We start from the raw sequence: 26205 nt of genomic DNA, 5'->3' as shown, positions 1-26205 counted from the left end.
ATCCTGTATCTCGGGAAAGTCTGTTCAGATATTTTTTAACTCCAAAAAAAGTGAAAAGATGGATGTAATCTGTAGGTTCCACAATCCTCCTCTCTGCGGCTAGATATACTTGTGCTCAGAGATCTCAAATTCAACTACTCCAGTTCTTGTAACTAGTCAACCTGCAACCACTTGGGATTTTTAACACGTTTTCAGTTCTATTTACAACGACTGAATCTGGATCTACTGTCTCCCTAATTAGCACAGCAGTCCTTAGTACCTTATGTATCATTTTATAGGATAATTTTAATTAGCGTTTATATCTAGTGAAAGGAGACGGAGAGGTTCTTGGGGTTTTATTATGCGAAACAGTCATGTTGAGCTTGAAATCAATTACAAAAGTAATCAACTTGTAGTTTCTCCTTAAAATATCAGGCATGTTTGTAAACATGCAGATGACGAGAATATAGCAGTTTGTTGCGTGGGACTAAAAGTTTAAATATCACAAAATACTCGGGATTGACCAATTTCGATCAGTATCTTGAGACCAAAGCAACACATCTACTAGTTTCTATATATAACAGAGGGAAAAATTAGGAGCCATATAATAATTATACTCATCTACACTTCTTCGGGGATCTTGTTTCACTATTTGTAATCAGTTCTCATACTCTTGGCTTTCATACTTGTATGATCACTATATATTCTATGTTTCTGTTGACTTGGTTGAATAAATGTGCCTAAATTTGTATTTTTATTTGATATTCTACTGAAGGCTATGCTATTATTATTGACAAACTTTTGTCAACTGTCTTTTTTTGCCAGGAAATAGCTACTGTCCAATTACAAAAAGTATCACATGTTCGTCTTTGCCAAATGACAATGAGTGTTTATTGGATCGCGACTGCCAGGCTGTTCCTAATCGTCCTACACCTCTCTGCTGTTACAACGGATGTAGTTACTATTGTTTCACTGATTACAGTAAGTCGTCAAATGCTTGTATAAGGCTTCTAAAAGCTCTCCAGCACAAAATAAAGGTATGGCTTGTTTCTCCCTTGATGAACAGGAATTCCGTGTAACCATGGTCTGTAATGTTCAAAGGTTTTGGTTTTCTGTATGGCACAGTTACAAGTTCTTTTATTTTTCTAAGCTGCCACATACCTGCAAGTGCAATGATAATACAGGTATAGCCTTAGTGGACCCAATTTTATTGAGCAGATTGCTTTCGTTGAACTAAATTATTAACTGTGTTATTTTGCTTCAAATTAGATCCACTGCCGACATATCCCCCAAAGGTGAGTGGAACCTCAACCAACACATCTTTGTATGTTATTAGTAGAAAGCTGTTTTTTTGAGTGACTCTCAAAAATATAACCAAATTAATACCAAAATCAGTCAGCTAGCCTGGACAAAAATTGTTTATTAAACAAATCAGCTGGCTGACAGAAGATATTTTAAGTGTTGTGTTTGAGAGAGGATTTGTGTAAGTGAGCAGTACTGTAGTCCACATTTGCAGTGTACTCTATTTTCTTGAAATAGCACTGTGCTTATTAAATTGAAAAAGTATGTTTTGATGTGGTGGCAGTTAAAGAGGATCCACTGGTAGTCCTTATTTGAATACAGTATTAAGTGTCCTAGTACATTGCATAACCAATAAATTTGTTGTTAGATGGTTCTCTTGAGTTTTGGGATTTCAGACATGAGGTATTGAAACTGACACTCAACAATTAAGCGTGAACCAAGACATTTGAGTGAAGATTGCAGAAGTAGTAAGCTAAAACTGAGATAAAACCTGACTGTCAACTTACTTTTGATTAATACTGATGGTGTCTTTAAACATTTTCATTTCTAAGAGACAAAGAGGCACTCTGAACTAATTGTTTGCAGTCTGATTTTCAGGTTGACTGCATGTGTGAGTTTTATACCATGTTTTTCACTCAAATATTGATTTGCTAGTACATTATTTTTCATTGTATAGCGAGGAGATCCAGGATCTCGCGGTCCAAATGGTGACCCGGTAAGTGGCTGGTGTCCTAACAGATATTGTTTAAATCTTACTGATTAACATGCATTTCTTTTGAAGTTAGTTTGGAGGATTAAATTGTACATCATGACAAAATCTTAATTGCAGTGTTATAAACTAAATTTTGACAGCACTTGCCTTTTGTGTGAGTGACTCTCAAAATGCACTCACTCCGTGTAATTTTCACTCACCTAGAAAGATGCCACCCCACCTCCCCCTCCCCCCCAAAATATTTCTCAGTGATTCACAAAGTTTTTGAGCATCTCGTAATCATGGACACCAAGCTTGTCATTTTGTGTTGGCGTTCTTGTTCTGGTCCATTTACGAGATGTCTGCTTAGGATTGTGGACCAATTTTACTGTCTTATCCTGGTTTTTAGTATCAACTTTTGACTCTCCTTGGAAATGTTTCCTCATTTCAACAGTTTTAACTGTAAAACAGCTAAGGAACAGCTGGCACTACCAAATTTGCATACATCCCTAGAATCAAGACATTACAGTAAATGGGAGTAAACACCTTGTCGGCATGATAATGCACTAATTACTGCCGGCTTAACTACAGACCAGCAGTATCGCTACATACACATGTAACTGATATGCACATTGCCACCACAAGGAAGAGGTATCTCATTTTGTCCATAGTTTTATGAAAGACTAAATTATGTTAGACAATTAAAAGCACGTCAAAAGAACACTTGTAAGTTTACTTTTAGAGATATTCTTGCCAAAAGCGCAAATAAAAAGGAATGCTATCAATATTTAATTTAAATAATTTCCCAAAAATGAAATTTGTACGTGCCAAATGCGGGAGGATCAATGATTTGTACTTGCTAAAGCTACACTTTTCACATTTGCATTGGTGAGTGGGAGGGCAAGCACTAATTTCCAACACTGTAATTCGTAAATTCTGCTTTCTTTTGCCATCAGTTTGCTTCACTGAGGAAAAAGGAAATAAAGTTGTGACAGAAATGCAAGTCAGAACAATATATCCTTGCATTTGTGAAACAACTTAGTAAGCAGCCCAGTAACATTATGCAGGGTTTAAGGTGATGTGAACTGCTGAACCTTGCAGAATCTCTACAGAATGAGCCATAGAACAGTTGGGAGCACATCATTTAATATTTAATAACTTCTGTTACATGATCATACCACCATATAACCCCAGCGATGCAGTCCTGTTGAAAATAAAACTGCAAGGTACAGCATGTGGGGCCAGACGGGTTCTGGGAAAGCTGTCCAGCCTGGACACACCGCCATTCCATTTTGCAAGAGTAAATCAGAACAAATTCCAGTGCCTTAAATATGGTGTTTTGAAATATCAACATGTGTATTACTGGGTTGGGTTGGGGCCAGACAGAAAAGTTTTTGAATGTCCTTCATTTTGCACAGACTTACACTTACACTTATTCTGTGGGGTGGAAAAATATATTTTCTGCCTGGCCCTCTCATATAGGCAATAAGCTCATAGTTAAATAAGTTATTTTTTGGTGTACCACCAGTCTTATGAATTTTGTCTTGTCAGGGTGATCGTGGTGAGCCAGGAGCACAGGGAGCGCAAGGACCACAGGGATACCCGGTATGTATTGCCACAAAGGAAGAATAATATTCTTATCTCAGAGGCTCAGTTAAGAGATAATTGTGTGATAGAGGGACATTATTACAGCAATTTCTTTAATTTTTGGTTAAAGGAGTGCTGAATACATGTACCTTCACTTGTACACAGAATGCTGCTGGAACACCGAGAAGTGAAATGAATTGTTGATCGGCAAGGAAATTGCATTAGTTTTAAGCAATTTTTCCAACATAAAATTGTACGTGACAACTGAATAAAGTCTGCTGGGATCTTTTAATTTGACATCATAACCTTGTATATGCCTAATCCATTAAATCGCCCTTTTAAACGCTTCAGGCAAATATTTTCAAACCAAATGGAAACTGGACCATTATATTTAGGATTCCATCTATTTAATGAATGCCTTGAGGTTTTCAATTTTTGTCATCATACTTACGACAGAGCCCCCTTAAGAGACCTCTTGTGTTTGTTCTTGCTTATCGCTCTGACTTGCTTTGTAGGGTGCCACAGGGAACCCAGGCCCTAGAGGTGACCCTGGTGAACCAGGAGTTCAAGGTGCAGCCGGCCCTCCTGGGGGTGGCGTTGGTGGACTGACGGTAAGCTTCCACAGAAGCAGTTCTTTGTTACTTTCAGGGCTGTCATTAAGTTTTTAAGCACCCATTGCCTTGGTCTTCACACCCATGACAAACTGAGCAAACACTTGTTACTTTTGGGGGAAATTTTTCAAAAACAGGAAAGCTCACCCATAACATCAAGGGTTCATCAAGGATGCTCAGCCATGACAGCTGGTACAGGTTACAGCCGTGTCTTTACAGGATTACTTAAGATGAAATGATATTGCTACTTTAAAATATGGTCAAATATGCCCTTGGCATGGAGTAAAATTTGATCTACCCTAGAAGTTGCTTGATGGTTCCAGTTGGTCTTGAAATGAAATTGTATTTACCTACATGACAAATAAAGTTTGTATGCATGTATGCATGTCGTTTAAGCATCTAGAAAAATTACTACTTCTGAGGGGGGGGGGGGGGTCTTTCCACACCTAGTATTTCTTTTAGGCTGGGCAAAAAGAGATATTGTGAGAATTTATTGTCTATCCTAGCAATTTGAGTGATCCATAGTATGGAACTCCCAGAGAATAACTTGTCGTGAGTTCTAAGTAAGATTTGCTAGAATGACAGTTTGTAAGATCGCTGCCCTAAATGGAAGCTTCTTTTTTTTTTATTAATATCTTTACGGGCAAATTTGGATTCATATATAATCTCCCATGTGTATCATGAATAAAAAAATATGAAATAGTGTGTTAAATTAGTGATTATGAATATTTTCAGAGTGGTGTGAAAGGACCAGATCCTGAAAGTGCTGGTGGCATCAAAGGAAACCAGGGTGCAGCGGTAAGACAAAATAAAACACATGCAAACAGACATAACATTATTTAACAAATTAACAAACGATATACTGTACACTTAATTGGAGTTATGATGCATACAAGAAGTTTGGAGGAAACAAACGAAGTGTAAGAGAACTTGCCCTTTTTAGTTTGGAGAAGTAATGAAAAGGTAACAAATTAGACTAATAAAACTTTTAAGTGCCTTTAATATTTGTAAGAGTTATTCTCGATCAAGTGTTGTGCTGTTTTAGTGGAACCACCTAAAACATCATCACTTTCCTCATTTGCATAATACAAAAACGTTATTACCTCTAACATCAAAAAAGATATTCCAAAAAGGAAAACGCCATTCTTCTTTACTTTGAAAAGCCTTTCAAATAAGCAGCAGTTATTTTTTATTTGATAGGCACTTTAACATTGTTTCTTCTGGAAACTGTATCTTGAAAATTCTCAGGAGTGGCTGGCGCACCCAGCTCAACCAGGCAGGGATTTTCGCTGGTCGGTTGTGCCTATGGAGAACACTGAGATGATGTTTTTGGCATTAATTACAAAAAGTGCTTCATAGACATATGAAAATGTCTTAGCTATACCTATGTGTTTGTTCTTTGGTAACAAAATAATTACAATGGTTATATACTTTCACTGGTATTATACAAGACTAGATGTACTTTATCTCACAGAATGTTTTTCTTTTAGGGAGCAAGAGGTCCTCCAGGAAATCCTGGCAAGCGTGGACCACCTGTAAGTACTTAAAGATGTGTTACTTGATGGTTCATATTCATCATGGTACAGGCAAGTCCTATGGAAGCTGTTTTGCAGATAACTTCACCACATCCCGAGCAAGCTGACTGCTTGTAATTTATTCCAAAATATGTTTTTCACTGGTACATTTTTCAGACAAGGCTCCCATCTCGAGGAACAAGATTCTCATCTTGAGAGGAATGAGATGAGATGTGGTAGTGGTACTGTAGCTTTTCCCTCTTTAGATTATAACATTACCATTGAATGCAAATTTAACCGGTACGTGTTGTTGACTGTCAGGGAACACCTGGTATCCGCGGATCACTAGGACGATCTGGTGAAGCAGGACCACCAGTAAGTATTTAATTATGAGGTTTGAAAATTCTGTGTTCAAAAATGTTCAAATGTAGTTGTTTATAATGGTCAATGCGCTTAGCTACACCTAGCTAACTCACAGGCAGGCCACGTAAACTGGATGAAACAAATACATCAACTAAACATAATTGGCTTAAAAGTCCCAGCTGGTGGGAGGCGGGCTAGCTGGCCATTTGCAAGCATGGCCGAGGAGTTGAACTAGGGTCTACCGAGAAACAATTCCAGCTTAGTGGTCAGAATGGGATTTGAACCTGTGACCTCCAAATTTCAAGTGTGGCGCCCTAACCACTCGGCCACACTGGCACCGATACGCTGCCTCTGGTTATAATTGAGTTAAATAGAAGCTCATTTACAGAAGTTAGTTATCTTAATTATCTTTTTCAAACCCATGCACAAATATTCATTCCATATTAAGCTGTTGTTTTGTTATAATTATTATTCCCATTATAATCGTTTTCACTTTGTCCTAAAAACTTCTTAGCAGGTTTAGAAGTCTTAATTGGCCAATAACTAAAAACTGGTAATTGCATCTTGTAGGGGAAGCCTGGGCAGTCAGGCCCTCCTGGATTACCTGGAGTAGATGGGTCTGATGTAAGTTAAATTTGTAGATTACAAGTATGAACTTTCTTGATTTTATTCTAAGGCAAAGGTAAAGTTACTTTGTTTATCACCCATTTTGTAGCCTACATTTTACATTGGTATAATTTCCACTAGTATCACCGAACTAGTGGACTGATGCAAATCCTGTATTTTAATTGGCTATGCTACTAGACGACTAACTACAGTGTAATAGTCCTAGAGTAGCGAAATTGGCCCAATCGAGCGTAATGTTACAGTGTCGAACAGCAAAAGTAAGCCACAAAAGGCAGCCACGAAGGTGAAAGACAACAGTACACACAGTACACCTTTTAACACTCTCTTCCTGCGTTCACACTATTCCTGATGTATACTTTTACATGTACAACTGCTGTCCTAATATACTACATGTACAGACGCTTTCTTTCATTTTATTCCGAAATAAATATTTCTTCAACTTACATTTGTTAACTTTATTATTGCCTTTTCTGTCTGACTAGTTGGGTGATACTAAAACAATTAGACCCCTCAGTTAATTTAAGCCAAATATCATCCTGTTTGGCCCTCTCTCATTAGGATTAAAAGTTTACATTGTGTGCACTCTCATGGAATATTGCTCTCAATCATAATTTTACTTAATGTGTCACAGGGAGAACCTGGCGAATCTGGATTGAGAGGACCTGCTGGTGCCCAGGGATCCCCGGCAAGTATTATCTTTTGTTACAACTTGAGTCTTTGTGACAAATATGTGTAACAACTATTATTGAGAACACTCACAGACAGAGCATTTGCCAGAATGTTTTGTTTGAAAATTGCATTAATGTGAGGCAATGAAAAGCGGAAGGTTAACTTGAAAATGTAATGGTTTCTTTGGCTCCCAGGCTCGATGGGAATAACTTGATTAAAAAATTTACTATACTGTAACTAAATGTCCTTTTATAATATATTGTACTGCCAATGCATGAAATTAAAGATATATAAAGTTTTACATGTATACAAAATAAAGAGTCAAAAAAGTTGCTGATGGATTTGCAGATGGTAGAATAAATTGCATGCTGTTTGGGTTCAAGGCAAACATCAAATTTTCAACCACAACATTGCTGTGCCTCTATGTCTGCCCAAAACATTATTTTCATTGAATGTTCAGCTGCATGACTAATTGTATCAATTCTATAGATTACAAAATTCTTGATCGTATTTATTCCTCAATCGCCCATGTGCCTATTTGTCACGTAATCGGCACACGATTATGTGGGTTTCCAATTACAGGTATCCATTTACAATGTTTTGTAACTGGATTCCTACAATATGGATACCTATGTGATGTATATGTCAGTTACGCAGTCCCTTTAATGGCTTCCCTCTCAATGTTTCCTATACAGTTTTAAACTTTTGGAAAGTCCTGCTTAATTTTTTTGTCCAAAATAAGTTCTCAAAAGAGTTTCATTTTAAAATTTGTTGTTGGTATGATGAACTACTTTCTGTAGTACATGTTTACTCAATTGGACCTTGTGTGTACAATTCAGAGCACTCATGGTTGTAATTTCAAATTGGCCCCATGCTGTTTGCTTGTTTGATTTTGAAAATACTCAAGTGATCACTCCCTGAGCTGTACTCCACTTGGCCTAGTTACTAATAATAATTATTTGCTAAATGGATTTAGTTCTGTTTATACTTCAGGGTCCGGCTGGAAATCCTGGTCTGGCTGGTGAAGTGGGATTCAAAGGAGATAAGGTATGAGCAGTTTGTGTTTCGTTGCCAGTTTTAAAAAGCAGGCCAGTATTGGCAACAGCAGTGGATGGATATAACACATTCAAAATTGTGGACTGTTAGATAGCCTGTCACTCTGTTGGTTTTCTAACATGAGGATTTAGACACATCTCTTACCTGGTTTACTGATTTAACATCATCCAATCAGGAGTAAATCCAAAACCAACCATGTGTCACTCGAACATTTTCATGTGCTTCATGAAAATGTTTGTCTAAGTTGAATTATTGTAAGCCTTGATTGGTTTACTCAGGAATGTGATCTTCATATTGGTTTTAAGACATTCAAGTGAAAGCTTTGGTTTTATGACACTCAAGTGAAAGCTGCTCTGAAGAGTTCAATTATTGTTCTTACAGGGGATTAGAGGGGCAAAAGGAAACAAGGGTAACCAAGGAACTCCTGGCGAAAGGGTATGAGCGCTATAGTTAACAACAACAGCAACAACAACAACTTTATTATGACTCACACATTTACAATTTTACAGAAATATATACACATTAAGTTAAAAAAGCTTGACAATTGCTGGTTTTCAGTGTCACGCAATTCAAAATAGATCAAAATAAAAATCAAAACCGGCCAATAGATAAAGTCCAGAATCTGGGAAATGAAAGAGGGTAAATATGCAAAGACTCTCACCAAAATTCTGGTCACAGTAATTTTTCTTATGCGAGATATGCAGAGAAATTTTTTACCCAAATTTATAGAGATTTGTATGGAGACGCCATGCTGGTGCCCATCCGTATGGGCACCAACATGGCGGCCGGAAACCAACAGAAACATCTGTCACTGAGTTTTGCTACAAAAGCGTGAATTCGTCCCTCAAGGAACTCTAAAACATTAAAATAATACTTTTTCTAAGACATGAACTGTTCAGATAGCCAAATTCCCTGAAATAAGTCACTTTTTTAACCATCATGACAGCTCTCTAGGCCATCATGTAAATGCTGCGTCACGCAAAAGCTTAGAAATTCAAGCGTAGTTTATCACAAAACCAAGAACCCATTCGGAGCAAACATTTGTATGAATATTAGTTTTCAGCCGGTCTTATACATCATTTAAGTGAAATCTCAGGAAGATCAATAGTTTTGTAGGTTGAATTTTAGTGACATCATGTGAAAACCAGCTATAGCAACAGCGCGAACCAGCAGGTAGCCTGGGCTAATCTAGGTGGGCCACATCTATATTTATATTAGCCCATTAATACATAAATAAGATTGTTATGCAACCACTTATAGAAGGATTTACAAAACCGTTTAATACAAGTACATTTACATATTTAGATTGACACTAGGAGCTAGGATTTACTAGAGATAAACTAAACTATGGATTGAAATTAATCAGGAACTAAATTTAACCCTTTACCCCCTAAGGCGAACGGCAGTTTTTCCCAAATCGGCAAATAAAGACACTCTGCCTGTGTACAATATGCCATTTGAAAGCCACTAATCAGGTTATTTAAGAATTGACATCAGCAGCTATGAAGGAGGAAGACATTTTGAGAGAAATTGCTTTAAAATGGGGAAATGAACGACTTCAAAAATGTATCAGTCTTATTTAAAATTTTATGACTTCAATGAGCAGATCTTCACAAGACAATTTTCATGGCAAAAATTCATAGAAATCTATCAAATATTCACAAAGTTATGACCTTGTGTGCCAATTTGCACTCTTAGAGTCTCAAAAAAAAATATACGAATTTTTTAATTGTTGTGTTCTACTCATGGCCCAGATGAACTGATGATGTGATACATGTATGATTGATTGTACAGAAGAATCTTAGCAAGATGTTTTTCTTCTGGACAGTATGGCATTCAAATAAATTAGTTATTTAAACTTCTCAAGCATACTGGTCATGTTTCATGTTATTTTATCACATGTTAAAAAATTGATTTAATCTTTTGTCCAATGCAAACTTGTATGCTCCAGATGTGAGAATGCTGACGTCACTCTTTTTTCGTTTATCAGGAATTGTGAATCTTGTAGACTAATCTTGTGCGCTCTCGATGTAAACATGTTGATCACGTTCTTTTTTTGTCCCAAAGTGGAGATTGTGTGGCTGACTAATTGCTAGCCCATTGGACTCCTGATTGAGTGGTCGGGGTTCGAGCCCTGGCTGGGAATACTGCGTTTTGTTTTAGGGCAAGACTCAACTCTCAGAGTTCCTAGCTTGGTTCATTGCATGGTTAGTTCTTTAAAATGTAAATAAGATCTTTGTGATCCTCTCAGGGTAATGTTGGTGAACCAGGAAAACCTGGCAATGATGGACAGCCTGTAAGTATTAATTAGAATTAATCCCTGTTTATGTACATGAGCAAGTATTAGGAGATGTGCAACAGTTAAGCAGAAGTTCAAACTTTAGCCTGTAAAACCAATATGCAAATTCAAATGTATGCGAGGAACTAAGCTCGTTTCAATTATGCCCTGTCTTTGTTTCTCATCATGCTACTTTTATCACAAAGGCTTTGTGCATCTCATGGTGTGATAAGGACTGATGATGATAATCACATATACCACAGGACTCTTAATTGGAATCTATGATTTTGTTAACTTTGTTGGGGTTTTAGGGAGAAACTGGACTAGTTGGTGCTCGTGGAAAGACTGGCAAACCAGGCCCTCAAGGGCAAAGAGGGCCAGAAGGATCTCCTGGATCACAGGGTCCCCAGGTACAACTGCTATGCTTAACTGTCAGTCAGTCTTTATCATATGCACAGTACAGTGGAACCCTACCAGTAATGGCTGTCCCATTCATGGAGCCACCTTGTTATTACAGTGACTTTATTCTGTCTTGAACGAAAACTCAGTCAGTCATTTTCTTATTTAAAAAAACCCCTTTAATTGATAAGGCCACCTGATAATATGGCAAGATTTTTGTGGCCCATTGGTGACCAGATTAACGGGGTTAAAAATATTATAATTGTACCTGGCATTCAGGTGAATCACTCACAAGACAGTCAGCAAGCCACCAGGAAAGAAATACCATAAAGAAATACTCTAAATCCAATTCATATGCTTCCCTTGTCATAACGAAAATGGCCCGCTCTGTCTTCACTTATATAAACAATTTTAACCTGCGCAGTATACCCTTCGTGTTGCCACACCAAAAATGTCTCTGAAATATATGCAATTGAGGTCTGGTCACAATCTAAGGTGTGTTTATGTGGTCAGATAAATGGCTCTATTAAAATATAGGACAGTCCTCTAACTTGCACAGTACAATTAATTCTGCCATGCATTTAGGATTTATAATGGATAATAGAACTTTATGTCCTGTTCTATTGTATTTGTCAGACTGGACGGCTCAGTTAGTCAAATTTGAGAATTTCTGGGTGTCCCCATTTCATTTTTCATTTTTCTCTTCATGCATTTCTCTCTAGATTCCCAACCTCCTAGAACTTCTGCTTCCTGGCCTTTCTCCTCCTGCCACCCATATCAACCCCTATTCTCCTAGGCTCCAGCCTTCCCTGTCACCCCCCGCACGCACCCCACTTCAACTGAATACAAACTAACAGAACACTTTTCTTTTTCTCACCAGGGTCCAAGAGGTCAGACTGGGACTCCGGGAGCTGTGGGTCTTACTGGCGTTAAGGGTGATCGTGGAGAGCCAGGCATCTTAGGTGCTCCTGGGGAAGCAGGTGAACCAGGGCTAGGGGGAGAACAAGGCCCAAAGGGCGAGGCCGGAAGGGATGGAGCAGCAGGAAGAAGTGGCAGCCCTGGAGAGAAGGGAGGAATGGTATGTTAATGAATCTTGAGATAGATAGAGAGAGTTAAGCTTTTATTAAAATCACAGCTCTAGAGCTGAATTAGATAAAAACATTACAAATGAATTCAAATAATAAAGCTATGCTAAAATGTGATCCATGAAAACCACCAAATAAAATCATCTATAATTGCTGTAGAAAAAGCTATTCTTTAGTCTGTTTGTTTTACAAATATGAATGTGATATCTTAATTATTATTATTCAGATCTTGTTATTATTCAGTTCTTATTATTATCAGATTCTCTGATAAAAATCTGTATAATTTGTGATCAGGATTATTAATGATGTCCAGAAACACTTTGACTGTTCAAATGGGACTTTCTCAGATCAAACAGTGTCTCTAAACTAGTGAGTCCTTGTGCCTCGTGATAGGTGACATGATGGAAGATAATTCTCATAGTATGCCTCTGTAAGCCCTCCAGCTCATCTGACTTCTTTTCCCCAAATTCTTGCTAAGTTTAAAACAAGGAAAAAGCCTTTAAATGTCACTTCGCAAAATTTTCAAGTAAATGTTAGGTTTCATTTGAATGGTCGTGCAAAACACTAAGGGTTTCCTGCAGAGACTCAACAGTTAGCACATAAATGTATTACTCCTCGAGCTTTCATTTCAATTGTTGCATACCACCTTGTGCAAGAAACTAGATGCTCTAACAAGAGTTAAGCTTAGATATATTACTGCTCAGGTTGCTTCATTATCCTCTTTATCCAATTCCTTGTTGTTTGCCCCATCTTTGAAGTCCTGTTTACGACATTTCTTGAACTCGTACATGGCTCATTTGTTATCTTGTGAGAATGAGCCTGAACTTTGCTTATTTGTCAGGCTTTCAAGAAATGTAATTTGTGGACTGACCCTGACAACCTTACAAGGTTTACTCAATTTTTTAAAATTTTGCACCAGGAATTTCCATTCACTAATCTCTTTGTTCTCGGAGTGTCCTGCCTGGTATTTTTGTTTGAGTGTTCTGTATTTGGTAAATTCAACAATTATTCTTGGATTTCTGGAAAGTTTCCATTGATACTAGTTGTTTTCAATTAGAAAGTTATGGGATTTTTGGTGGAATAGTGTGTGGTATCTCATATTTATTTTTTCATGCATTTATGTTAGGGTCTTCAAGGGTTACCTGGCCCTGCCGGCCAAGCTGGAGCCCCAGGAACTGCGGTAAGTACTGTTATAGGTACAACTCTTTTTTCCATTGTTCTCAAGATGATTTCCCACTGAACATTTGAACGATAATGGCAAAAATAAAGTTACCAAAAAATACTCACATCATGGTAATATTTTGAATACAGAAGTTATCAAGACTTAAGCTCTCAATCTGACCCTGCGAGAGAAAATTGAAGTTTCTCCATTCCATTTAAAATGGAGAATACAAGGTTTGGTATTAATTTTCTAGAGAATGCTTGAGAATTCAATTGTGGGGTCACTTAGAGAAATGAATTAAAGTGAGATATTTTAAACAGTATTCAAATAGTTACCATGCTATGAGTAGATTTTTAGTTGAAAACTTTTTGCATTTACTGCTTGAACTTCAAGGGTGTAGGCCATAAATCAGAGGGGAAAACTGGACAAACCAGTTACAATCATATCTTATTATCCAGGCCAAGTGCAGGGGCTGTTTTGGGAGAATATTAGCCTGAGGTCTTGATGGTGTAGACTGAGTGCAGTGAGGTCAGTGCAAAAAGACTGATACAGGGCCAATATTCTTCCAGTACAGTCCCAAGTACGCTTGGTAAATAATTGATTTATTTCATGCCTTGAATGAACATTTTTAGAAAAAAATGCCATGATCATGGACTGGAAAAACATCGCAAAAATTCAAGTGCACAATCCTGGTTGGGAGGACTTGAGGTACACTCGGGTCTGATGTGCAACAAAACAAAAGGGAAAGAAAGTATGGAAAGAAAAGAAAAAGAATCTTTTATGCAAGAGCGATTCCTTTCAGAAACTGAAGTCAGAAAACTACCAGAAAATCTTAAAGAGTGATTATGCAGGATCATTCAGGACAGTGCCTGGTCCAATACTTAGAGAATATTGGGCCAGTAATACCGACATGTGATTGGTTGATTTTCATATTGGCCCTCTCAACTAACTTAGTTGCATAATTAAGTAGAATATGGCCTGCTAATTTATTACTTGAGCACAGCACAAGAGCTTAGAGGCTTTGTACATGTGTGTACCCAGCATGAACTTGAAGCATGAACATGAACTTGCAGCCTCGATAGAATGTCATTACATATTCCTTTCATGTGCTTTCTTTAAACCTGCATCTTGCTGTTATTTTAAAGTAGGACTGAGTTTATCCAAGATGAGTGGAAATCACTTCTCCAATTTGTTTTTATCATAATATATTGAACCTTACATAAGGTCAAACTGTCAAAATGATCAGGAAAGGATTCTTTGAAATAACAATCTCTTGGTTCACTTAAACTCTGGGAAGAACATTTCGTTCATCGTACTACAAATAAACTTAAGTCAGTTAACTCTTATTCTCTGTTGAAATTTAACCAAGGTGTTTATTGATTCTGTGATTCCTTTTTTATAATATCTGATACTGAATCTCACATGATGTTATTACCATATTTTTTTTTTCCCTATAGGGTGTGCCTGGAGCTCAGGGAAGATCGGGTAGTCCTGGAGACAGAGTAGGTGTCAGTGCTGTCATAAAGTTTTGAGTTTCTTGCTGCCTTGATCTTCACACTTGTAACAAACTTGTTATGTTGTGGGTGAGCTATATCTCAACAACAGGAAAGTTCGCAAGTTCACCAGCAACTTCAAGGGTCCATTAAGTATAATTAGCAGTGACAGGCATTACAGGTTACGGCCCTTAATGCCAGGCTCAAGTATAAAACAAGTCTTTTAAGATTTAGCATTGCAGCAATAAACAGTTTCATCTTTAAATTATGGTTAGGTTGTTCAACTGTGGGTGTTGGTTTGCACTTTTGCCCTCAGTCAAAGGACTCGCATCCTAAGGTGACAATCCTAGCAGCCTTGTGCTCTAGAAACTGGAGTGGAACTCTACGCTGTCAGGCCACTAGTAACTCTACTTACCGTAGCAGAATTACAGGTGGAATTTTCTCAGCCATTTATTTTGTTGGAATGCTGTGGCACTCACAGAAGTATAAACTTAATAAGATTATTTTGAGCAGGATAATTAACCTAGTCCTCTTTCAATGCAGGGTCGACCAGGGCCTTCTGGATTACAAGGAATGAAAGGTGAAAAAGGCTCCCAGGTAAATAATAAACATTGGTACAGATATGCAGAGGATATTACACTGTGGTATGAAGATATGAATTTTCTTTCTGAGTAGTGAAAACAATATTTTATGAACGAAGGTAACAAGTGAGTTAAGTACATTGTATTTTTTTTTGGAACAAAAAAATCACATTTGTATCGTTTTGCCCTGTGTAAATTTGTTTTATCAATTTGCTTTTGACGGTAAGATTCAAGTTTATCTGTAGATACTTGAAAGTATTGTTCATTTTATATAATTTGGCAACCTGGATGGTGATGAAAAATGCCACTGCTATTGTCTCCCTGATTGGTCTTTATTTTGCAATGTGCTAACTTACATGAATTAATGAAATTTTTCGAACCCTTATGCCTCCTCTAAGATTTATACAGGATTGAATGATTGACAACCTTTAATTAAAGCAGTGTATGAAGAAGTACAATGTACACAGTTTCCTCAACTGTTATCATGATAATTTATTTAAAGTAATTCATGATCTGTTGTTAGCTAGGGAATTGGTGTTCCAGATAACTTGGGTCTCAGGTTAAAAACCTAACAAGGCCTGATACCTAACCCAACAAAGTAACAGGAAACGTCTGAGATTTAGTGAGGCTTTCAATCTATTGACCTGTTTTCATTTTCTCGTTGAAACTTTGCCTTTAAAAACGTATGTGAATGGAACTCTGGATATCAAAGCATGGCAAAAAGCATGGTTTCAAATTCAGAAGGAGGGCAACTGGTTTTCACAGGCAGGCAATACTTTTTGAACTGAAATTCTTCAGACAAAAAACTTACCCATAGATGGTTAAACCAGACAGGCAAAATCATCTGCCTAATCATCCTGGTCAGTTTGCCCGGTGACTGGCCCTTAATGAAATCTCTGAAAAAGTGGTTACACTTATGGCCTTGTTAGTACTTGCAGCTAACTTCATGCAACCGATCCCAAAATGGCAGCCTAAATTGTTCCAATCCTGCTGACTATGTATGCTGACTTCTAAGTTTGCTCTTGTTATGCTTCAGGGCGCACGTGGTCAACCTGGACCATCGGGACCTACAGGCCGGAGTGGAAAACGGGTAAAAACATCACAGTCATGTTACTGACAAAATGTTGTGACACATAACTGGGCTGTTTTGATTCTTTTGAATAATCTGCTGTAAAATTTTCAATATAAATAATACTACTACCCCAAAACCAAGCTCAAATGCAACAAGCTCCATTAATTATCTCCCCCTGAAAAGTAGAGCCCATAAGCTTATTTTCTAATTGAGCCATAAAGGTCAATAATTTTTGTAAACCCCCCTACTATTCGCCTTGTCTTCCATTTCTATATTGCCACAGTATAATCAGAGGTGTTGGATGTCATTTAAAGGAGCTCAGTCAGGGTTTGCGTATATTGAAAAGGAAATTTTGTATGAAGCCAAAATAAATCAAAATACTGTGACTGAAACCTCTTAAAGAACTACAGGAGAAAAAGATTTAGGAAGACTCCCAGGTCAAACCTGATCAAACATTTTTGGTGCCAATTTGGTTGCTAATCTATGTCTTGATTGTCACTCAATGCTTGTTAATCATTTTTCAGGGTCGAACAGGAGCAGAAGGGCCACCGGGACCTAGTGGCCCAATAGGAGCACAGGTGAGTTGTCAGTATGTGAACCTACAGCACTGTTTCAATAGGGCCATAGGTGAGTGGTTATTTGGTGGACCTACTGTTTCAATAGGGCCATAGGTGAGTAGTTAGTGTGTGACCTACTGTTTCATTAGGGCCATAGGTGAGTAGTTATTATGTGTGCCCACTGTGTTTTTTGTTGACAAACATATGGTTATATTTGGATTTTGAATTTCAAGGGAAAGTTTATTTACTGTCTGAACAACATTATAAAAACTTGTATTGATGTTCTCCATTCTGTTATACCATATACAGATCTCTTCTCTTAAGAATTCTGTATGCTCTCAATATCTATAGACACCTTATACAATAAGTGGAGACTGACTAGCAAACTTTTGGGTTACTTTAGTTTCCAGACTCAAATGTACATTATTTTTCTGTCCTTTTATTTTTATGTAATTTTGTAATGCTGTAATTAATGTATGACCCAATAAAATTGCTGTTGTTTAATTGTTAGGGTCCTCCTGGTTTGCGTGGCGCACCTGGTGCAGATGGTCAGCCTGGCAGAAAGGTAACTTAATATGTGTTTTGTGACACTTCCTCTTTTTCCATGCATGTGAGGAAGTAGTGTCATGATGTCAAGGCAGAAAAATTGCTACTCTATGAACTTCTTAATCAACTTTTACAATAACTGCAGAAATTCTTGCTCGCTTATTGGCTAATTTTGAAAGTCAATAAGCGGACAGACACGTGAATTAATAATTTATGCAATGCATCAACAAGCGAGAGCAGACAATTTGACAATTTGTTATCGTAAAAAACAAATTGATGTCAGTTTTTTGATGTGTCTGTCCTGTTATTGGCAATGAATTTTGTCACAACATTGTCAAAGTAGTCTGTGGATCCACTCAGCGATTGCCTTGTGGATCCACGTTTACTTTGACAATGTTACGATGTAATGACTCACACAGAGTTTGTTATTCTTGAACAAGTACAGTATGAAAATTTGGAACAACCTGGAAAAAGTATCTCTGAGCTGTCAGTATCAACTGTTCAACTGCTGCATGAGATCTTTGTCAGCTGTTTGTGTTTCAGTAATCTCCCTCTTTGTCTTATAGGCAAAATGTTTAAACCCAGAATCCCATGAACTCTCTCCACCCAACCCCTGTTTGTCATTACTATGTCAGGTTTTTTGTGGACTCCCTGGTGGTGATTGTTTTCAGGAAAAAAATGTTAATAATGGTTTGGAAGAAGTATTTTACAATTGTGACAATTATGGTGAATTTATTTATCTTGTAGGGTTCACTAGGGGCTCCTGGAGCCAATGGCGCCAATGGAGCTAAGGGAGATAAGGTAAAGTGGTTACATACATGCATACATACGGACTTTATTGGAACTCCCTTTAACAGGGCTTTTCAGTCACAATAAACTAACTATTAAAAAAATACTAGAAATTAAAAAACTTATTTACAATAACAATTTAATTAAAAAGTAGTTAATATTACTTTGAATGCAAGGCTGGCATATATTCCTATTTATTATAATACGTTATTTGCTAATAAATAAATTAATCTTATTTTTTTCTCGACTTGCTTAGGGATCTGCTGGTGATCGTGGCCAGCCTGGTCGACAGGGTGCTAAGGTAAATACCTAATAATAAATTAATGATAAAATCGCAGCCAACTTGAGCATTGATCAATTTGCAGTTTAGAGATTTAGCTGAAACTTGCCATCTGAAACTTGACTACAGCAAAAACCTGTGTACAAGAGCCTACAATTTTTTTTGCAGTATGGCAAAATAGGTTCTTTTATTTTGGGGTAGGTATTGGTAATTTAGGCCAAGGAGGTTCTCAATTATTTTCTTAATTTCTAGGAAGGAGATATAGATTTTGATTACCAGAAAAAATAAAAATAAACGTGGATTTGATCCTTAAATGTGACAGTATTTATATGTGCAGCTGTATTTTGCTAAGCCTAATACAACTGATTTCAGAATTTATATGATGTATTGTTGCCTCTACAACAAGAGTTCATAATTTTATTTTAACTGTAACCCACATATTATTGATATAAGAACCTACTTGATCTTGCTTGGCTACTGGCAAGGTAGGAGGGTTCAACTGTAAGTTATTCATAGACTGACTGCCAAGTAAATGATTTTGTTCAAATTTAGTTATCACTTTACATGTCACATTTGTTATCTAGGGGCCTACTGGTCAGCCGGGAGTAGCTGGACGTGATGGCAAGACTGGTTCACCGGTATGTACAGTTCATTTACAGCCAGTTTAATTTAAAGATAGTGTGGTTTTACTCTTTTGCGTAAGCTGCATATAAGTAATTGTGTTAAATTTAGAAACACAAACTTGTGGAAGCCTGGGAAGAATGATAAATAAATTTGTATTTTGGACCATCAGTGCATGGATAAACCAGGGTTTTCCCTTACACGCAAATGCGCGTCCGAGACACACTGTTTGGCTGAAAAATGGAAAAGGGATGCAAAACGGCAAGGAGAACGGGTCCTCTCGGACGCACATGGTTCAGGATGGTAGTGTACTACTGACTTAATTTAAACCTGAATAGATCTGCGAAAAATTCTTTTGAGAATAAAATTAGAATTTGGAATCTTTGTCCTGTTTTCTTAGTCCATCTTTCAACTCCCAAATCTCGCAGATTCACTCCTTTGAATCGACTATTGCAGCGCCACCTTTTGTTTTTGTCGTTCTCAAGCTTGCTCTTGCTGTGAACTCCTCGCAGAGGCTTGAGAACTAATGCGCGATTGTGAGGCATTGTGGGGCACAATGCAAGATGGCAGATTTGGAATTACAGCCCGCGAAAAAAAAGACGCATTTCTTGCCAGCTTGGATGGAAGAATTCATGTGGTTGAAAGAAGAAAACGAAGAAATGTATTGTGATATATGTAAGATGACAGGTAAGAAAAACCCTTTCACAGCAACTGGCTGTAACAATTATCAGAAGTCGGCCCTGGAAAGGCACCAAAATTCGAAAGATCACATTACGAGTATCAGTGACCTCAAGAGAAAAAGCTTTCAAGTGACAGTTGTAAATGCAAAGAATAACATTGAGTATGAAACATAGGAAATCACGAGAAGACACATTGTCCAGCTTAGAACAGTATATGTTATGACGAAGAACAACATTGCTTCTGATAACTTTATTCCAATAGTGGAACTTCAGGCTGCTAATGGATGTAGTGTCGATGCTTCTGTTTAGTTTCAGAAATGGAATCTGTTTTGGCCAAATGTGTTGAAGATATTTTGATAAAAAAACTAACTGATTCTCGCACACCTTTTATTGGACTGATGCTTCATGAAACACGTGCCATCTCCATTGAAAATAAATTAGCTATTTATGCCAAAACTGAAAAGTTTTGAAGTTACTAAATTGTTTGCTGAACCTTGCACCCTGTTTTGAAAAGAGATGCTACTGGTACGGCTAAAGAGGCTACTAGACCAAATTTCAACTTATTTTTAGTAGCATACAAGTACGTTGAGTTAGCAGAATTTTCTGTTGTAGCTTATAACTTTCTGACTGAGTTTATAAATCAGTGAGAAATACCTTTAGAACTTTGTTCCTTTTTTAATGAGAAAACATAACAGAAACTGATTGAATAAAATATATGTTTATTTATTCTTGGTTGCCTCTATATTACTGTACAGCATATAATTAATTACCAGCCAAAAGATTAGATTGTTCTCCTGGAATTTAAAACTCTAACCGTGGTACCCCCACTTTTTTCTTCTGGACCCTCAACCTTAGGTTGAAGGAGTCCAAGGGACTCCCAAAGGAAAAATTGTAGGGAAAACCCTGGATAAACATTTTTAGAAAAAATGACAGTAGGTAGTTTTGGTAGTTTTAGTAATTTTAATAATTGTATATTTTATATTTTAGATCTGTGATACTTGTATTTCTTATTTTAGATTTTAATACTTTTTATTTTATAGAGGACCTCCTTGAAAACCACGTATTTACGTGACGGGCGCTTCCTCTTTAAAGATTGTTTTTATTATTATTATTATTATTATTATTATTATTGTTATTGTTATTGTTATTGTTATTGTTATTGTTATTGTTATTGTTATTGTTATTGTTATTATTATTATTATAAACCTCTAAGTTGTAACCAGGGCTTGAGTAACTTTTTATTCTCACCTGCGCGATGGGCAAGGGATGAGGCAAGTTGTCTGCCAATTAAATCATTAAAAGAGCAAACTAAAACCTGCCCAGGGCAAGCGAAACTTGAGAGCTACTTGTCTCAAGGGTAAGCTGGACTTCACCTTTTTTTTTTGAGCCTTGGTTGTGTAATTATTAAGTAGATCGTTACTCAGTGGTTTGTTTTAAGACGCAGTAACGCAATCTTGTACAAGAATAATGTTGAGTATAACAGAATCCTTTTATTTGCATTTTCTAAAAGCTAGAGATAAAAATAATTGCCTGAAATAACACCAAAAACACAAGTTTCCCCATAGGAACTCGAGAAAATAAATTTCAAAGTTCAGAGAAATTGTGCAAACATAGGTAAAATTTCATCATCAGTTTTATTTCAGTTAAATTTCATTTGAAGGAAATAATCTTGGTTCAAAGTTTTTTGTCCGCTTGTTACTCGAACTTCTGGTGGATACCTTCTTAATATCTATTTTAGGGTGACCCAGGAGCTGACGGCAAACCAGGAGCTGCAGGACCTCAGGTATGACTGGTCAGCAGTTCATTTTGGAAGATAATATCCGTGATACCAAGATCTTCAGGCATGAAGTAATGTATCAAACATGAAAGACCATGTCTGACCACATGTCCAAACATTGAGAAGAAAGTTGAAAATAGGATGCTACCGGATTATTTTTGACAAACTTCAAGGTGTTTGGAAATCTTCTTAATTGAAACTAAAATTAAGGAGAAAACAGGGAGGTAAAATTGTAAAAATCTATGCTGATTAAGATAAGATATCCAAACACTGTCACTGTCATGATTTCCTTTGTTTAAACTTGATAAAATCAATTAATTGTTAATGAATTTGAGAACCACAATTTCCAGAATTTACATTGCAGTACTTGGAATTACTTATATGTTGACTAAAATGAATCAGAATCATTTAGTAGTTGCTTGCAATAGAGAAAACTTATTTCTATTGAAATCCCAAGAGTGGTCATGGTACTTTAGCAAGCTACATGTATAAGAAGTGGGAGCAGTTGCTTAAGAGAGATTTTAATTACGAAGTTTGAGAGTCTTGCAATTCAAATGAAGTTTCATAGTCACTGTAAATAGAGCTGTTAGCTTGCACAAGTTGCTGCAAGGAGACTGTAGAGGTACTATACAGCAGGGTATTGAATAGACCTGCTTTTGCAAAGGACATCTGATTGGTTTGAATTGATACAATACTTCAATATATTCTGTATAATCAGGGAGCACCTGGAAACCCCGGACCAAGCGGCTTAACAGGAGCAAAAGGAGCAATGGTTAGTAAAATAGAGAATAGCTCAAAATTTCCTAGGGATATTGCATGATTACTATTATTATAATTATAGGGCAGTGTGGCTGAGTGGCTAAGGTGCCAGACTTGAAATCCAAAGGGTCTTACTCTGACCACTAAGCTGGAGTTGTTTCTTGGTAGACCCTAGTTCGACTTATCAGTCATGTTTGTAAATAGCCAACTGGTCTGTCTCCCCCAGTTGAGATTTTTAAGTGTATTATGTTCATTTTAAATATTTATTGTTTTATTCCAGTTTAAGTGGTATACCTGAGAACTAGCTAGGTGGGTGTAGCTAAATGCATGGACCATTACATGTATAAAAAACAACAATATTTGATCTGTTGAACTACTGGAAAAATGCTGAATAATTGTTATTGTATGGCAGCCGGGAATGAGCAAATCAATCAACCACAGGCTGCCTGCAAGTCAGTCTGTGTGATCTTGACCCTGACCAGGGTAAAATGTGACTGATTTGTCCGACAAGTTCATAACACCTTTTGCCCCAAATATCACAATTTGCATGTCATAACTCCTGGTTTTCATTACTTAGTTAATTAAGTCGCAACTCTTCTCTCTAGTTTCCTAAAATTGACATTCATTGGATTACAGGCCTCACTATTTTATGGTCTATACAGTATGGGGCCCAGTTCTCGGCCACAAAAAACATAAACTTGTATTTCTTACCTTAGAATAGCCGTAAGGACTTAAAATTTCACACATAACTAGCTTCAGCATTCAGTTTACACCTGTAGAGCTATCAACTGCTCAACGCTGTTTTCTCCTGAGTAATAACGAAAATGGCGGCTTCATTCATGGGTCCAGTTATCGGTCAGTGGGCCCAATTCTCGGTCACAAAAGAGTGCACGCAATTCCTCAGAATAAACAATGCTTTATTACCATTTTTTGTTGTTAAATCACTTATAAGGCTTGTGTTTTGATATTTCAATCACAAATTACCCTTAAAGAGCTTTGTTTCACATTAGAAGAGGAAGGTTTTTGCACACCTAGCTTTTCTCTTAAGTGCAGTCAAGCGAGGCTGAAAAAGAGTTGGGTATCTAAACCGGGGTTAAGTCAGAGCTCATAGTTTTCAGCATGCCACCCCATTACAGCTTTATTTTTACAGCCGACTTGACACGAATACTCCACACAAAACTATGAGCGCTTCTAGTGTTGTAGGCGAGCAGGGTGGCCGAGAATAGGCAAATACGCAAAAGTACTAAGGAAATATTGAGGAGTGAATTTAGGTCAAAGAATTAAACAGGCCAGGAAAGTTAATATTTAACAGATAGCTTTATCACTCTACATCCTTTATGCCAAGAATTGGCTCATTTGGGCTTTCTAGACAGACAAAATGTAAACTTGAATTAAACCATGTAATTTGAGTAGCCGTAAACAAACACGTTTTGGGGGAAACCAAATTCACCTACCTTCATGTCACCTCAACATGCTCACAGAAAAACTTGGCAGGACAAAACAAAACTCAGCAGAACGGAAGACAAGCAATCAAGCTACCTTTGGAAACAATTGCTTTTTATTCAGATTCATTTGTAGCACGAAAAATAAATGCTGAACAAAAAGTGGCTGAGAACTGGGCCCCACACTGTACTGTCATCAGCCATAGCTCTTGATCAATGACCACTCATAAATGGCATACATTTAATTAAGAACTAAAAAACATTACTTTGATCACCAAAATGTGAACTCTCTTTGCTTGCGCCATCATTATGTCAACAGCTTGTGCTAGTTCTGTGTTTCTATCGAGTTGTAGAAACATGATATCAAACCAATCAGCATGGGTATTTTCTTTGAGCAATTTTCTTAACTGTACTAATATAGTGCATGTTTTATTTTTTTAGGGAGAGCCTGGGGTAGCAGGTGAACCGGGACCTCCGGGAGCTCAAGGAGCAAAGGTAATGATAACACGTCAGCTGCAATGCAGTTATACGCAGCCACACCTTGATGTTTGTTTCCCATGAGGGACCTAACAGAAGTTTAGTTTAGGTTGTGTCACCAAGGCCTTCAAACCCTGGCGCTGTTCAAAACGAGATGCCTTGCCGTAAACTTCCTAAAATAATGACTTTTGGATGGTCACTACTTTTTTGGATTTATTAGGGGCCACAATTTTTTGAGGTTACTTTCAGGGATCGCTGATTTCAGGGGCTTGTCACTTTCAGACATTTATAGTATTTTGTAACCCCATGTAAGAAGCAATCTAGTCATCACATACTGTTTTGAAGACTGCGATTTGAAAAAATATGTTGTGCTGTTATGCAACATTGAATGCCTTGTCACTGATTGAACTTGAATCACAAAGTAGGGTAACCTGCTTCTGACAAATATTATAGATGCTCACCTACACTTATTTAATGATTTTGATTGAGACACTAACTAAAAAACAATTAACAGTGAAATTGACCCTGTTTCAGGCAAAATGCCTCACAACACATATACCTCAGTTAGCATACATACCAACTTAGGTAAAGTGAGGTGATGACCCCTCCCCTCCATGGGGGTTTATTTACATTTAACTTGTTTTATTAGTATTTTTGGCCATTAGGGACCCACTGGGGTGTTGTCAGTAAGGTCATGGGGAGTTATTAACTTAAAATTTATTGATCAACTTTGATCTGTGGACTTGAGGACTCCAGGAATGGTGTCTGTTTCTTTGGAAGATGGTCTCTTGATGTGGGCATGATGGCAATATTATCCTTGTATGTTCTGTGAGATAACCACTGGGTCTGTATCATTTTTGTGTCTCCTCAGGGTGAGACTGGAGCAGATGGAAGACGTGGACTTACTGGAATACCTGGGAAAATGGTATAACATGAGATAACTTACATTACCAGCGACTTGACTTGTAACAGCACCAGTGACCTGACTTATAACAGCATCAGTGATGTGACTTATTACTGCACCAGTGACTTCACTTATAACAGCATCAGACACTTGACTTATATCAGCGCTGGTTTCTTGACTTATAACAGCATCAGTGACTTGAATAATAACAGCACCAGTGACTTAACTAAGAACAGTACCAGTGACTTAACTAAGAACAGTACCAGTGACTTAAGTTATAACAGCATCGCTTGTTGACTTATTCATTATGGAAAACTCACGCTCAAAGTCAACTTGAATGAAATATCTACAGTGTACCTTGGAGGTCTTGATAAAAGCGTTCCTTCTTTGGATAAATCTTTGCTACGTAATGCTTCTTCCAGATAGGCAATGATCAGGGTTCACATGCAGCTTGAAAGTCCATGAAAAGCACATCGTAGTGACTCTTTGAAAAACCTTGAAATTTGCAGTTTGATTGTTTGGCTAATGAGGCAAAATAATAATTATGATAATCGAAAAATGGTGTGCCTGCATGTAGTTCATTCAAAAACGAAACAATCTTAGCTCTTCACTATTGTCAGTAGTGGAAGAGTTTGAAAAGATAAGTTTATTGACTTGAAAAAATCTGGTAGGTGTATGTTAAAACCATTGTAGTGATATTTTTAGCAGATGGGATCCTTAAAAAATGGACTTGTGTCCTGGAAAAGTATGAACTCTGTATGATCGTTTTTGTTAAACAGGGCAGACAAGGTGAAAGAGGTGAACGAGGAGCATCAGGGCCACAGGGACTCCAGGTAAGTGATACCACGGGACTCCAAATCCTGATGTTGTTGTGGTGTTGCCAAAGACAGCTAAAAATTGATTT

General features: G+C 37.3%; 1 protein-coding gene across 1 annotated transcript in view; it reads left to right on the top strand.

Moving 5' to 3' along the window:
- LOC145486913 (uncharacterized) overlaps positions 1-26205 on the top strand; it is a 59298-nt gene that overhangs the window by 3330 nt on the left and 29763 nt on the right. Inside the window, exons 2-29 of the mRNA XM_081465623.1 lie at positions 1249-1274; positions 1958-1996; positions 3524-3577; positions 4075-4170; positions 4906-4968; positions 5661-5705; positions 6006-6059; positions 6618-6671; positions 7306-7359; positions 8337-8390; positions 8781-8834; positions 10651-10695; positions 10989-11087; positions 11957-12154; positions 13288-13341; positions 14781-14825; positions 15360-15413; positions 16434-16487; positions 16994-17047; positions 17538-17591; positions 18320-18373; positions 18618-18662; positions 19226-19279; positions 21681-21725; positions 22438-22491; positions 24362-24415; positions 25269-25322; positions 26081-26134. Of these exons, the coding sequence (XP_081321749.1) occupies positions 1249-1274; positions 1958-1996; positions 3524-3577; positions 4075-4170; positions 4906-4968; positions 5661-5705; positions 6006-6059; positions 6618-6671; positions 7306-7359; positions 8337-8390; positions 8781-8834; positions 10651-10695; positions 10989-11087; positions 11957-12154; positions 13288-13341; positions 14781-14825; positions 15360-15413; positions 16434-16487; positions 16994-17047; positions 17538-17591; positions 18320-18373; positions 18618-18662; positions 19226-19279; positions 21681-21725; positions 22438-22491; positions 24362-24415; positions 25269-25322; positions 26081-26134 (1664 nt within the window). The remainder of the gene's footprint in view (positions 1-1248; positions 1275-1957; positions 1997-3523; positions 3578-4074; positions 4171-4905; positions 4969-5660; positions 5706-6005; positions 6060-6617; positions 6672-7305; positions 7360-8336; positions 8391-8780; positions 8835-10650; positions 10696-10988; positions 11088-11956; positions 12155-13287; positions 13342-14780; positions 14826-15359; positions 15414-16433; positions 16488-16993; positions 17048-17537; positions 17592-18319; positions 18374-18617; positions 18663-19225; positions 19280-21680; positions 21726-22437; positions 22492-24361; positions 24416-25268; positions 25323-26080; positions 26135-26205) is intronic.

This window comes from Orbicella franksi, chromosome 5 (assembly GCF_964199315.1).
Source record: "Orbicella franksi chromosome 5, jaOrbFran1.1, whole genome shotgun sequence".
Taxonomy (NCBI): Eukaryota; Metazoa; Cnidaria; class Anthozoa; order Scleractinia; family Merulinidae; genus Orbicella; species Orbicella franksi.
Note: the sequence above shows the minus strand (reverse complement) of the source record. Positions and strands in the feature narration are given on the sequence as shown.